The 12,677-nt window shown below is 30.9% G+C and overlaps 1 protein-coding gene across 3 annotated transcripts; it reads left to right on the forward strand.

The window, feature by feature from the left end:
- The first annotated feature begins 5,222 nt into the window (after positions 1–5,222).
- On the forward strand, positions 5,223–9,594 carry LOC110277463 (uncharacterized). 3 transcript variants are annotated; one of them, XR_008006217.1, is made up of 2 exons: positions 5,223–5,396; positions 9,456–9,594. XR_008006217.1 is itself a non-coding variant. In XM_021134589.2 (2 exons), the coding sequence occupies exons 1-2, from the start codon at positions 5,319–5,321 to the stop codon at positions 5,846–5,848; spliced, it is 432 nt and encodes a 143-aa protein (XP_020990248.1). In that variant the 5' UTR covers positions 5,223–5,318; the 3' UTR covers positions 5,849–5,966. The 3 variants fall into 3 exon arrangements, 2 of the variants coding, with proteins under 2 accessions (XP_020990248.1, XP_020990247.1); XM_021134589.2 differs by lacking the exon at positions 9,456–9,594 and adding an exon at positions 5,495–5,966; XM_021134588.2 differs by lacking the exon at positions 9,456–9,594 and adding an exon at positions 5,511–5,966.
- Positions 9,595–12,677: the final 3,083 nt, after the last annotated feature.

The raw sequence follows: 12,677 nt of genomic DNA on the forward strand, positions 1-12,677 counted from the left end.
GATAAATAATTTTGATATACATACACTATAATTAAAGCTATATTATGATACCAAAGGAATTGAACAAAAGAGATTAAAAAGAATAATAAAATAGATATTTGCATAATTATTTGATTTTTAGGTTTAGTTTAGGTTCAATGTAAAAATAAAAAAAAACAAAAAAATGAAAGAATGAAAAGATAATAAAATATTATGTTTATTTATTTAATATAAAATAAATATTTCTGTATTAACAACATCAATTATTGTTCTTTTGATATAAAAGGTTATGAAAAGAAAAGAAAATTTGAAGTGAAAAATTCAGTTCAGTCTTTCAAGCTATCTTCATACAGTCATGAGAGTGTGGAAGAGACACTACTACTTAAATAGTTAAATATATATAAAAAAAGAAGCAAAATTATATGTCTATATTACAACATCAACTTTCAACCAAGCTGCAATTTTGTTTCTGGTTCTTTTTTTTATGTGGGTTTGATTTTGATAATTTTTTCATTAGTTTTTAGTTCTACATTCTATACTACATCTTCAATTATATTTTTTAGTAAATTAGTAGTTAACGTAAATAGTTCTACATTCTTTCTTTATTTCTTGGGGGAGAGGGAGGCAAGGTTAATAAACATCTATAATTAGCAAGAAATGAAAATTTCTTATTTTTGGTCAAGTTATATAAGGTGAGGCTCCAATTTGAAATTTTTAATCGGAGGGAACATATGTCATTTGAATTATAATTTATTGACGAAAATTTCTTACTTGAGTTAGCTCATTTTTTTTGTTTTTTATAATATCTTCTAATCCGATGGGATAATGACTAATTTGTTGCAGATCAGAATTTTATTTAAGAGTGTCACTGACTAATAATGAATGATTATATATACAAAGCGAGATTAAAACTCTTGATATATAACAACCCAATTTTCAGTATGTATAGACCATATCGAAAACTAAGTGCTACCAACATTACAGCAGAAGCAGAACATAACGGCGTTTTTTTTAAAGATTCACAAGACGATAATAGAAAATACATAAACGTTTCATAAATATACACATAGAACTTATGGTGATAGGTTTTCAACATCGTATGAATTCAGTCAGAACACTCAAGTACAGTTAGATAATATATATATATATATATATATGATCCCAAGTTCTGATTTATTCAAAAAGTCCCTAAATTGAAACTTAAACTAGCTTAATTTTCGCTATAAGTCTAGTCCCATCTAAGGTCACAAAAACGAGGAAAAGATACTCTGGGTGTGTGGTTCAAGGATTAATTTTGATTACCAAGAATATCATTACTAGAAATATAATGTCTAGAAATGAGATTTATAAGATTGTTATGTTTGGTTATAAAATTTAATAATTTGGAATATTATGTAATAATTCTAGAAATGAATAAATTTTTGCTTGGTTGGATCTAAATTTATTGTTAATATTATGTAATATGTTAAAATTATCCTTACTCAATCAAATTAAAAGATTAATAACTAAACTTAATAAATACATGAAAAAATTTATATATAAATATATTTTAAGATAAATTCAATATAATCAATCATTTTTAGATAAAAATGTTTATTTTTATTTTAAAAAATACCACTAAAATTAACATTATCACAATTAAATTTATTAAAATATCCCTAATAACAAATATATTTAATTAAAATTATTATCGATTCAAATTTTTTTGTCTACTAAAATATTTCTAATAACAAATATCTTTAATTAAAATTAATATTATCATAATTAAATTTACTAAAATATCTCTAATAACAAATATCACAATTAAAATTAGCATAAATACTTATCTAAATTTTAAAAAATTCTATAATCCGTCTCATAATTCATAATTGAACTTATACAAAACAAATCTCAACATTTCTAAATACATATGTATTACAAACTTAAAACCGACAATCTAATATAATCCATAAAAATTGAAAAATAGCAAGATTTAAATCAATTTCTTTAGAAATGGCAAAACTTTTCCTAGTTGAAGTTAGAACACCATATTAATCAGACAATTGTCCCTTATAATGCTAAAGGCAACCTTCATTCTATCTTCAACGGCCAAACCAGGAACATCCCTCAACAATGCTATTAACTTCATTCTGCGCTCAGCTTCCTCTTTCTCGTGCTTAAAACAAGAAATCATATCAACTAAAACTACTGTGTGTTCTTGATAAGTACCTTTCATATCTCTAATTAATTCTGCTACTATGTCAAATACTTCCTCACTTTTACTCCCTTTTTTTCTTTTATTCCTTTTTGTAGTAGATGAAAAAGTAGGAGCAGCAGAAGCATCAGAAGTAGCAGAAGCATCAGGAACAGTAGAAACACCAGGAGTTAGAGTTCCTAAAATATAATAAACAATTCAATAGAAGATTATCTATTTAATAGCAGGAGAATCTATTTAATAGCTTTTGTAAGAGAATTAACATATATAATAACATAAAGACAAGCTTCTATTATGATGCTATATACACATGCTTCTATATTTGTATGTGAATCTTGATGATACTACGTCCACAAATATCGACTGTATATATGTCAAACAAGCAAACAGAGCAACAGTAATAATATAGAGAGAGAATAACTCTAAAATTCAAGAAAGTACACAACAACAAAGATCAACAATAAATGAATTTATGTATATGAATTAGAGTCAATTGCTTATGTACTTGAGAATCAGCTTCATATTCTATTTCAATCTCTTCCAATTTTACTTGAGTGTTTTCATTCACTTGTCGATCACACAAGGTTGCTTCGCGCTCAACCTCCATAGTAGCAACTACTTGAGTTATATTTTTTGCATTTCTCTTTGAGCCCTTCTCTACCAAATGTTATTGTCAACTCTTCAAAATATGGAAATGGTTTATTATCGAGGCCATTAGCATTAGGATGAGACTGAAATTAAAAGAAAAATAAATAAGCAATAAATATTAAAAAACTAAGATAAATAAACTTGTATTACGAAAGTTGCTTAGAATTTACACTTTTCTATTCATTGAAACTTTATCGCTCCATTATAATTATTTTATCTTTATCATTCCAATCAAATTCACTTTCAACTGTGCCCATCATCTCAATTATTGTAAAATATTGTCTCTTTAACAATTTCACCCTTAATTCAATATGTGAATTAACCTAAACTTACATTAGGATATCAATTCAAAATTACCACAATTCAACAAACATATAGCAAGCAAAATATGACATAACCTTTCTCCAATAATTGTCTTCCCACATAAATGGGATATGAAATTAAAACAAAACATACATAATAACAATTAAGCCTCATTTTCTTAGTTCGGTCAGTTATACTTATAACAATTAAGCCTCATTTTAACTTCAATTTTTTTTATCTATTTCTAAACTTACAAAAGGTCTGCATTGTAAATGTGTTTTTACTGACAAATTTTATGAGATACAGAATCAGATCTCTTTAAAGATGATTGACACAGCTAGAGCAAAACATGGATTATACATGCTAAATTTTCTTGCATTAGAGCTAGTACATAAGAACAATATGAAAAATACAACATATAATAAGAGTACTAGAATTTTAGACATGTAAAATTACAGTGACAAAATTTTACTTTCTTCTAATCTTAATAAGACAACAAATTTAGTTACACAAACTTTAAATTTTTCTATTAAAAATTTATGGCATTTTAAATTGGGTTATATACCCAAAATAAATTTGATATTATCAAACAAATATATCTTGTGTGCAGTTTCCTGATACAGTGGTTTTTTGTTCTTTCTCTTTTTTGGGCCTTGAAATTAGTTCTAATTGCTCATTACCAAGTGATATGCATGCAAAAGTCTTGGGCCTCAATGGAGCATGTTCTCTAATATTGTTTCCAAGGCACTGCGGTGTTACTTGCATTTTTTTTTTTGGACAGGTCGGTGTTACTTGATTTGTTACCGTATATTTGTAACTGGGCTTAGTCTGTTTCAAATTTACGATTGAAGCATTTCAGACAAAAAAATTGCAGCAACCCGATCCAATTTGGAGAAAATAATCCCTAAAGAGTAAAACCACACAAGTCGTAGTTGTTTTATGTTGTTTAAGCGTTATGTTCTAACTTCTAACTAAATTCTTTTGAAGTCATCAAATCCTAAGTTAGTAAGCAACCCTTGATAACAAGATCCCCTACTAATTTTGTGGGCGTCTTCCTTTATTTTCCATAAAAAAATCTAAAAAGATAAAATTTAAATAATTAGATACATATGAAATCTCTAAATAACATAGAAATAATAAAATAAATTCTAATACTATATTAATCATTTAAAATTTGAGTAATCATAACCTTTAATATTCATTTAAGCAAGAGTTGTTGTTAAATAAATACATACTTCACAAATTATGAATACAAATAAAAATTTATAGACCAATTTAAATCACTTGCAATCATGATATGCAGTTTACACGTAAATAAATTATATTATAATACATGACACTAAATTGATATATAGACAAATTATTTTTATAACATGTGATACTACCATTTATATTAACATATCATATATTATTAATTGACACATTATATTTTTACTAGATAGAATTGAATCATATTTTAATACGTGACATTAAGTATTTACATTAGTATTACATGATGAGTAAATATTATTATTTTTTATTAATATTTAGTTATTTATAATTTTTTATAAGATAAAAAGATTCAAGAATCCAAGAGTTTTTTCAAAAAAAAAATTTAAAAAGACTAATGTGAGTTATGGAATATATAGAAATTCAAAATCCAAATAAGAAAAACGAAAATTCGAGTGAAAATTCAAAAAACATTTCCAGACTCAACTTGTGATATCATGGCAAAGGCAATATAGTGCAGGAAAAGTACCTGATATGTGGTGTATGTGGGCATGGAGCCCAAGAAGGCAAAGATTGTGCAGACACGCAGAATAGACTCTATTCCTCAATAATAATAATAATAATAATAGTAATAATAATAATAATAATAATAATGTAATTATTACTATTATATTATAATGGATGATAGGATTTAATTTGATGTGTCATGTCTCCACTCGATCCATCACATACGTGTCACTGTTCAATGCATCACACACCCCATTTTCACTCCACAAACTCTTAATTACTAATTGGTTTCCCTCTTCCATAAGTGTTTGTGTCTTTGTGCACTATTCACAATTCCAACAATAAATAGTGCTAACTTCCAAATATTCCACAACAAACTAAGCACCTATTACAAAATATTATTATTCTAAATTCTTATTCTTCTTTTTGGCTACTTGTTCCTTTACCATGGAAGAAGAAGAAATCCGAAGCATCAATCATGGTGTGTTTGGCACGGTGGATGATTATGCGTATGCTGAAGAATCATGTGTCAATGAGGGAGAGTTTAATGTTTCAGGTAATAATACTATTAACATCTCAAACTATGGAATAATTAATAATAATAAAGATAATAATGATGATGCACAATATTATTATTGTTACTCCTTATTGGAGGCTATGCCTCTTCCAGGGCCTACTTGGTCTACAACTCCACCTTCTTTGTTGGCTGAGCCACCACCACCCCCACCCTCATCAACCACCATTGAAGAGTGTTGTTGGCTAGGGTTTCTAGAAGGGTTAGAAGATAATGGCAAAATGGTAATTAGTGATGGTAATTTGGACTTGGACCACCATTTAGGACTTGAACATGGTGTGGTTGATAATAATAATAATAATAATAATAATAATAATAATAATAATAATAAGGCTTCTAGGAATGAATTGTCATCACCTTTTGTGGATGATGAATTGGAACTTAGTTATTGCCCAGATGATTGGTTGGTGATTCCATCAATGGAGAATAATTAATGATTTGAAAGATATGATTATGTCTTAGGATATTTCTTTTTTCATGATAGAAATGTCTTAAGTTCGAATATAATGACTAATCTCTTATTTATTTGTAGTCATATCAATAGGTATTAATTAGAGTTGACTCTAGAGTTTTAAAATTTCTAATTACTTAGTACATTGATGTTATTGTTGGACAAAATTAATGAGCAACTTTTGTTGTTTCTAGTGGATTATTATGTGTTACATATTATTCCTCTTATTTGATATTTTATAACGTTCTTTTCAACATATATATCTCTGCTTTGAGTTAGTTTCCATTGTATGTGTTATCACGAACAGAAATGCTAGGGCAGTAGAATTTATTTTTTTGACCATCGTTTAGTTATTAACTTATTTTAGCAATTCAATAACTTATTTTATCTTATATTTTTAAATATTAATAGTTAACTGATAATAAAAAGTAATAAATTTGGATAATCTTCTAATACTTTTTTATTACAAATTCACTGCTCATTCAACAAATTTAAGCTACCAATTGATAGTTCAATGCGACTCTTCTCTTATTCTAAATTCTAATAATTCATGGAAGCTAATTAAGCAACTTGTTATTTGTTCTGGACATTAAAAAAAACCTAGTCAGGCTAGATTCCATGTAAAAATTAGAAAAGAAAATGGTGGCCCTTTAATGACATCAACAAAAGACCAAGAATTTTAATTAAGTTAGATTAGTTTAGTGGTTAATTCACAAGTTCGTTTAAGTAATTGTCGGAGGTTCGAATTTTACTTTGTGTATGCAGTAATCCATTAGCAAGCAACAAATCTTTAAAGAAATTCCGATTCACAACGAATTATTCCTTAACCTTTCAAATTGGAGAATACCGTAAAAAAACAAAAAGATCAAGAATTTTTTTTTGTTTTGTTTTCTCTATGTATACAATTTCAATGCGTCAAAGAGGGTTCAAAATTAAAACAAATGGTAAAAGTATACAATGTATTTCATAAGCGCTCATTAAAATTAGTATCAAGATAGATAGATTAATAGGTGATGAGTTCAGTTTAATTTTTCCTTGTACAAGCAATAGATATATAATTTCAACATGTAAGCATTTAGACGTGTATGTATTCCACCCAAACTTTTAGTTAAAAAAAATGCAATGTTTTAGTAGAACTAAAAAAAGCAGCAGCATGAAGCTTTAAAAAATAAATTCTTAGAGTACACTTTAATGGAAAAACAGATTGATGAATTAGATTAATTAATACAATCAATAACTAAAAAAAGGTCGAAAGAAATCTCCTAAGGTTCTAAGGCAGGTTGAAGACCTGTTTGAACGGAATACTAAAAAAGTCAAAGTCAGAGATAATGTTGACTTAAACCAACAATTAGAAGACATGGACATTGCTGATCCAAGCGAAAGTGCATCTCTTATTATGAACAAAGTGTCATACAAGGAGTCTCTTCTCACTCCAACGGGTCCTAGTAGCACCAGAAATAATTTGAAGGGTGATCTTACTGATTAAGAGACATTAGATTCCGAAGACAGATGGTATAATGATGCCAAAAAAAATGATCAAGAGAAGAAATCGTTTGATCCTTGCCCTAAGATTCCAGTGTCTCAAGAAAAGTTTCAAAAATGATGTAGGCCGGGAAAATATGCGCTCATTGTTAAAGTGCTAGAAAAGAGAGTAGGCTTTGACTTCATGGAACGACGTCTCAAAAGAGGCTGAAATAGCAAAGGTAAGATTAACGTTATTGATATGGACCATGACTATTTTTTGGTTCATTTTACAGATGAAGCAGATTATTCCCATGTACTTATAGAAGGGCCATAGATGATGGCAGGACATTATTTGATTGTCCAACATTGGAGACTTTTTTTCTTGGAATCGGAGAAAGTTGTAAGGAAGATTGCTGCTTGGATTCGTATTCCAAACCTCCCTATAGAATTATATAATCATAGATTCCTGTGGCGAGTTGGCTCAACTTTAGGACACATGCTCAAAATCGACCGCACAACTTTTACCATTCTAGAGGCCGCTTTGCTCGAATCTGTATTGAGATTGACCTTGCTAAGAAATTAATTTCTAGGATCTCGATTCTTGGCTCGAAATTGAATATTGAGTATGAAAGGTTACATCAAATTTTCTTTTCCTATGGTAAATATGGCCATCGATTGGATCATTGTCTTGAATTGTCGAAAAATCTTCATATGGCATCTTGGGAAAATTGCCTGATGTTTTGATGAAGGAGTCTATTATTGGGAGATCGATGAATAGAGAATCCCTCTGCAACGTCGAATGCTGATGCAAATGCCATTGTCCTAGCATAGCTATCGCCCGTGGTGGTTCTCCCATTATTCCCTTGATAATGATGAATATTATAAGCTGGAATTGCAGGGTGCAGGAGGTAAAACCTTTCCTTCTTTTATTTGCGATATCAGGAGTAAATATAATGCTAATTTTATCATTCTTTTGAAGACTCACATCAGTGGTTCAAGGGTAGAAGCTATTAAAAACAAAACCGAATTTGATAGTTCCTTCATGGTGGAGGCGAATGGCCACTTGGGGGATATTTGGTGCCTGTGGAACTCTTCTACCTAGAGGGTGAATGTTCTAAAGCACAATAGACAGATTATCCACCTCATGATTTCTGGTAATAATTCTAATTTACTGTTGCTCTCTACTGTGTACGGTAGCTTACAGTGGCTCACTAGGAGAAATCTCTATAATAGCATCCGCAATTTGTCTGATAGTGTTAATCTTTCTTGGTGTATTTTAGGAGATTTTAATGCTATTTTATATTATTATGAGAGGAATGGTGGCTCTAGTAGAATTGATAGAGGAGCTTGTACTGAGTTTTAAAGTCGTATTTCTAATTGCAGGCTTGTTGACCTGGGTTATCTAGGTTGGCCCTACACTTGGAGAAGAGGGAACCTTGTTGAAAGATTGGATAGGGGTTTGAGTAATCTGGAATGGCAGCTGACATTTTCAGAAGATACTCTAAAGCACCTGTCCATGTTTAAATCCAACCATGTGCCTCTATGTCTTCAACTTTCTACTGTTGGATCTTAGAATAGATAAAGAAGACCTTTCTGTTTTGTAGCTATGTTGCTATCATAACCAGACTTAAAAAACATGGTCAATAACTCCTGGGACATGAATAATTCTTGGTCTGAAGGCATTAACAATTTTAAGAATTCTTTGAAGACCTGAAACTCTAATGTGTTTGGGGATATTTTCAAGAAAAAGAAGACTCTTCTCAGAAGACTGGAGGGCGTTGCGTCTAGCCTTGCTCGGGGTCAAAACAACTTTTTGAAAAATCTTCAAATTAAATTTTGGAGAGAATATGAAAGTGTGCTTGCTCAAGAGGAGTTGTTGTGGTACCAAAAGTCAAGGTGCAAGTGGATTGAGTTTGGAGATTGCAATACAAAGTATTTCCATGGATCCACCATGATCAGAAGAAAGAAAAAGAAGGTGAACTCGCTCCTTAATTCTAATGGATATCTTATTACTGATAAAAATATTTTAGAAAATATGGCCCATTCTTTCTTTGTTGATTTATACCATGATGCTTTACCTGATGTTCCGTTTATTCTAAATAATGCTTTCCCTCACCTAAGTGCAGAAGATTATAATTTTATTGGCAGGAATATGTTGGATTCAGAGATCAAAGAAGCTATTTTTAATCTGGATAGCTTTAAAGCTCCTGGAAGAGATGGGCTACAAGCGGTCTTCTTTCAAAATCAATGGGAGACAGTGGGGGATGATCTTTGCGCTCTTGCTCAATAGATTATTGTAAATCTAGAAAAGATTGAGGAGCTGAATAAAACTCTGATAACCCTTATTCCTAAGACTAATCCAGTCACAAGACTCAGCCAAATGCGCCCGATAAGCCTCTGTAATGCCACTTATAACGTTATCACTAAAATCCTGGCAAATTATACGAGGAGTCTTATGGATAAGCTAGTTATGCCGACCCAATGTAGTTTCATTCCTGGAAGACAAAGTACTGATAATATTATTATTTTTTAAGAAATTATTCACTCCATGAGAAATAAGAAGGGACCAAAGGGATGAATGGCGATCAAAATAGACCTTGAAAAAGCGTATGATAGGTTTAAGTGGAGTTTCATTAAAGATACATTAAAGGAGATCGGCTTCCCAAACCACATCAACGACCTTATCCTTTCTTGTATTTCTATTGCTAAGATGAGAATTTTGTGGAATGGAGAAGAGTTTAATGAATTTTTGCCAACTAGAGGGATTCGTCAGAGTGATCCGATATCATCTTACATCTTTATCCTGTGTATGAGCACTTATCCCATCTAATAAATGCAGTTGTACAGTATGACTTTTGGAAACCCATCCGTATGAAGAAGAACTCTCCTGAGATTTCACATCTATGTTTTGCTAATGACCTAATCCTCTTTGCAAAAACTAGCCTTAGTCAAGCTGAAGTTATTAATAAATGCCTCAACGTCTTCTGCGAAAGTTCTAGTAAAAAAATTTGTCATGACAAGACTAGAATTTTCTTCTCTAGGAATGTTGGGAATAATATGAAATGTAATATTTAGGCGTTCTTATTCTCCATTCTAGATTCTCAAGTCATACATATCAAGATAGAGAGAATAAGATTAATTCTAGACTCAACTCTTTAAAGGTCTCCACTCTCTCCCTTGCTGAGAGGTGTACCTTAGTGAAAGCTGTCCTCTCTATTATTCCTTATTATACTACATACTCTACTTCTTAACCCTTATCTACTTGTAATGCTATTGATTATAAATACAAGAATTTTCTCTGGAAAAATATTAAGAGATCTAAGAAAATTCACTTATTTAACTAGAATAAAGTCTGTACTTCGAAGAAAGCTGGTGGTTTTGGAATTCGTCATCAGTCGAGTAAAGTAAATCATGCTTTCATAACTAAAGTGGAATGGGATCTCATTAAAAAAAAAAGACTGTCTTTGGACGAAAGTCCTCCATTCTCAGTATAGGGGTGGGGATTATATCATCCCGAAGGTGGAAAGAAGGAGGAACGAATTTAACTTGTAGAAAGAAATATGCAAAGTCTAGCTGGACGTTCAATAGAACTATATTTGGCGCGTTGGTGATGGTTCCAAGATTAATTTCTAAAATCATAATTGGGTTACAAATATGGGTTATTTGACGCAATACACAAACTAGATAAATACTCAAATTGATACATATAGTACTCTAATGAATTTTCTTACTATTTTAGGGAGCTGGGATGAAGGTAAATTGGCTTGGCTTTTGGAGAAAATGATCAATAATATTGTAGCAATTCTCTCACCTTTTCCTTGAAAGAATGCTAATTTTATAGCTTTGAGTCTATCTTCGGACGGGACTTTCAAGATGAAGTCAGCATACCAGAAGATCCAGGAGAAACCAAACAACCAGAACAAAATTCACAACATTATTTTGTGTTGGAGAGGTCCTGAACGTATCCGTAGCTTCCTTTGGCTAGTGTCTGATAATGCTATTCTTACCAATGTGAAAAGGAGATGACATCACCTCACTCTTATTAGAACTTGCTCGAGATGCTTCTTACATGATGAAACCATTATTCATATTCTCTGAGATTGTACTTTTGCTGTTAATATTTGGCTCCCTCTCATTCGAGATGTGGACATTAATAATTTTTTCAACTTTAATCTCCATGATTGATGAGTTACAACCTGACCATCAATGAGGATTTACCCTGCCTCTTTGGGGTTACGATTTTGTCAATTTGGTACTTTAGGAGCAAGTTCATTTTATATGGGGACACTACTGCTGTCCGGTCTAGAGATTATCCATGCCATCGGGCTTTCCATTCCCCACCATCACAACCGATCTGCTGGAAAGGAAGTTATCAGATGGATTCCTCCGATAGAAGGGTATATGAAGTTAAATATTGATGGTTACTTTGTGAAGGAATTTACTTACAATTTAGGTAGCTGTTTCATAACTCTGTTTTGGGAAAATTGCTTATAGTCTCCGAATAGCATTAGCTAACAATTGTAATTTCTTAGTAATTGAATCAGATTCAGGTGCAGCTGTTAACTTTGTGAAAAAAGTGTGTCTAATTACACACCCCTGTGCCACCTGTGATTGATGTTGGCATCTTAGTCGGCCGTATTCAAATCATCAAATGGTCTCATACGTTGCGTAAAATTAACTTTGTTGCAGATAATCTCGCGAAGAAAGGACACAACTTTTTTGGACTACATGAATTTGCGGCTCCTCTCCTTAATGTTCAAAATTTACTTTTGCATGATATGTTTGATATTTCCCTTCTTAGAGGATTTAGTTAGTGTTTGTTTTCTTCTTCTGGGTCCTTGACCCCGTTCTCTTATGAGAATAATTTTAAAAAATTTCCAGAGTATAAAAAATAATTGATAATTAAAATGTTTAATTTAAAATGGTTAGAGATTACTTTAAATTTAATTGTTTACTCAATAAAAATCGCATAATTTTCAGTTTCTCATTCGATTTTTGGTCGAATCACCCCCGATATATTTTTGGTCGAATCAGTCAATACGTATAGCACTTAAATGAAAACTAAAAGGAGCCCAATCGAAGAACAGAGAGAAGGCCTACGAATTATAGTAACAACATGAAGCCCAAGCCCAAAAACTTGAAGCCTATAATTGTTAGGATTCGGAAAATAAAAAAACTCCCCAAAAAATCTTTCTTCTGTGAAGGTTTTTTAATCAAAGATTAAAAAAGTAAAAAAACACACACACAAACATATTTTATTCTTTATTTTGTTTAAAGGAATTGTTAATGCAATTTTAAATTGAGAGCTTTTTATTGAAGGATTGAACTCATCAATACATTCTCTTTCT

The sequence above is a fragment of the Arachis duranensis genome, chromosome 2 (genome assembly GCF_000817695.3).
Source record: "Arachis duranensis cultivar V14167 chromosome 2, aradu.V14167.gnm2.J7QH, whole genome shotgun sequence".
NCBI classification, from domain to species: Eukaryota; Viridiplantae; Streptophyta; class Magnoliopsida; order Fabales; family Fabaceae; genus Arachis; species Arachis duranensis.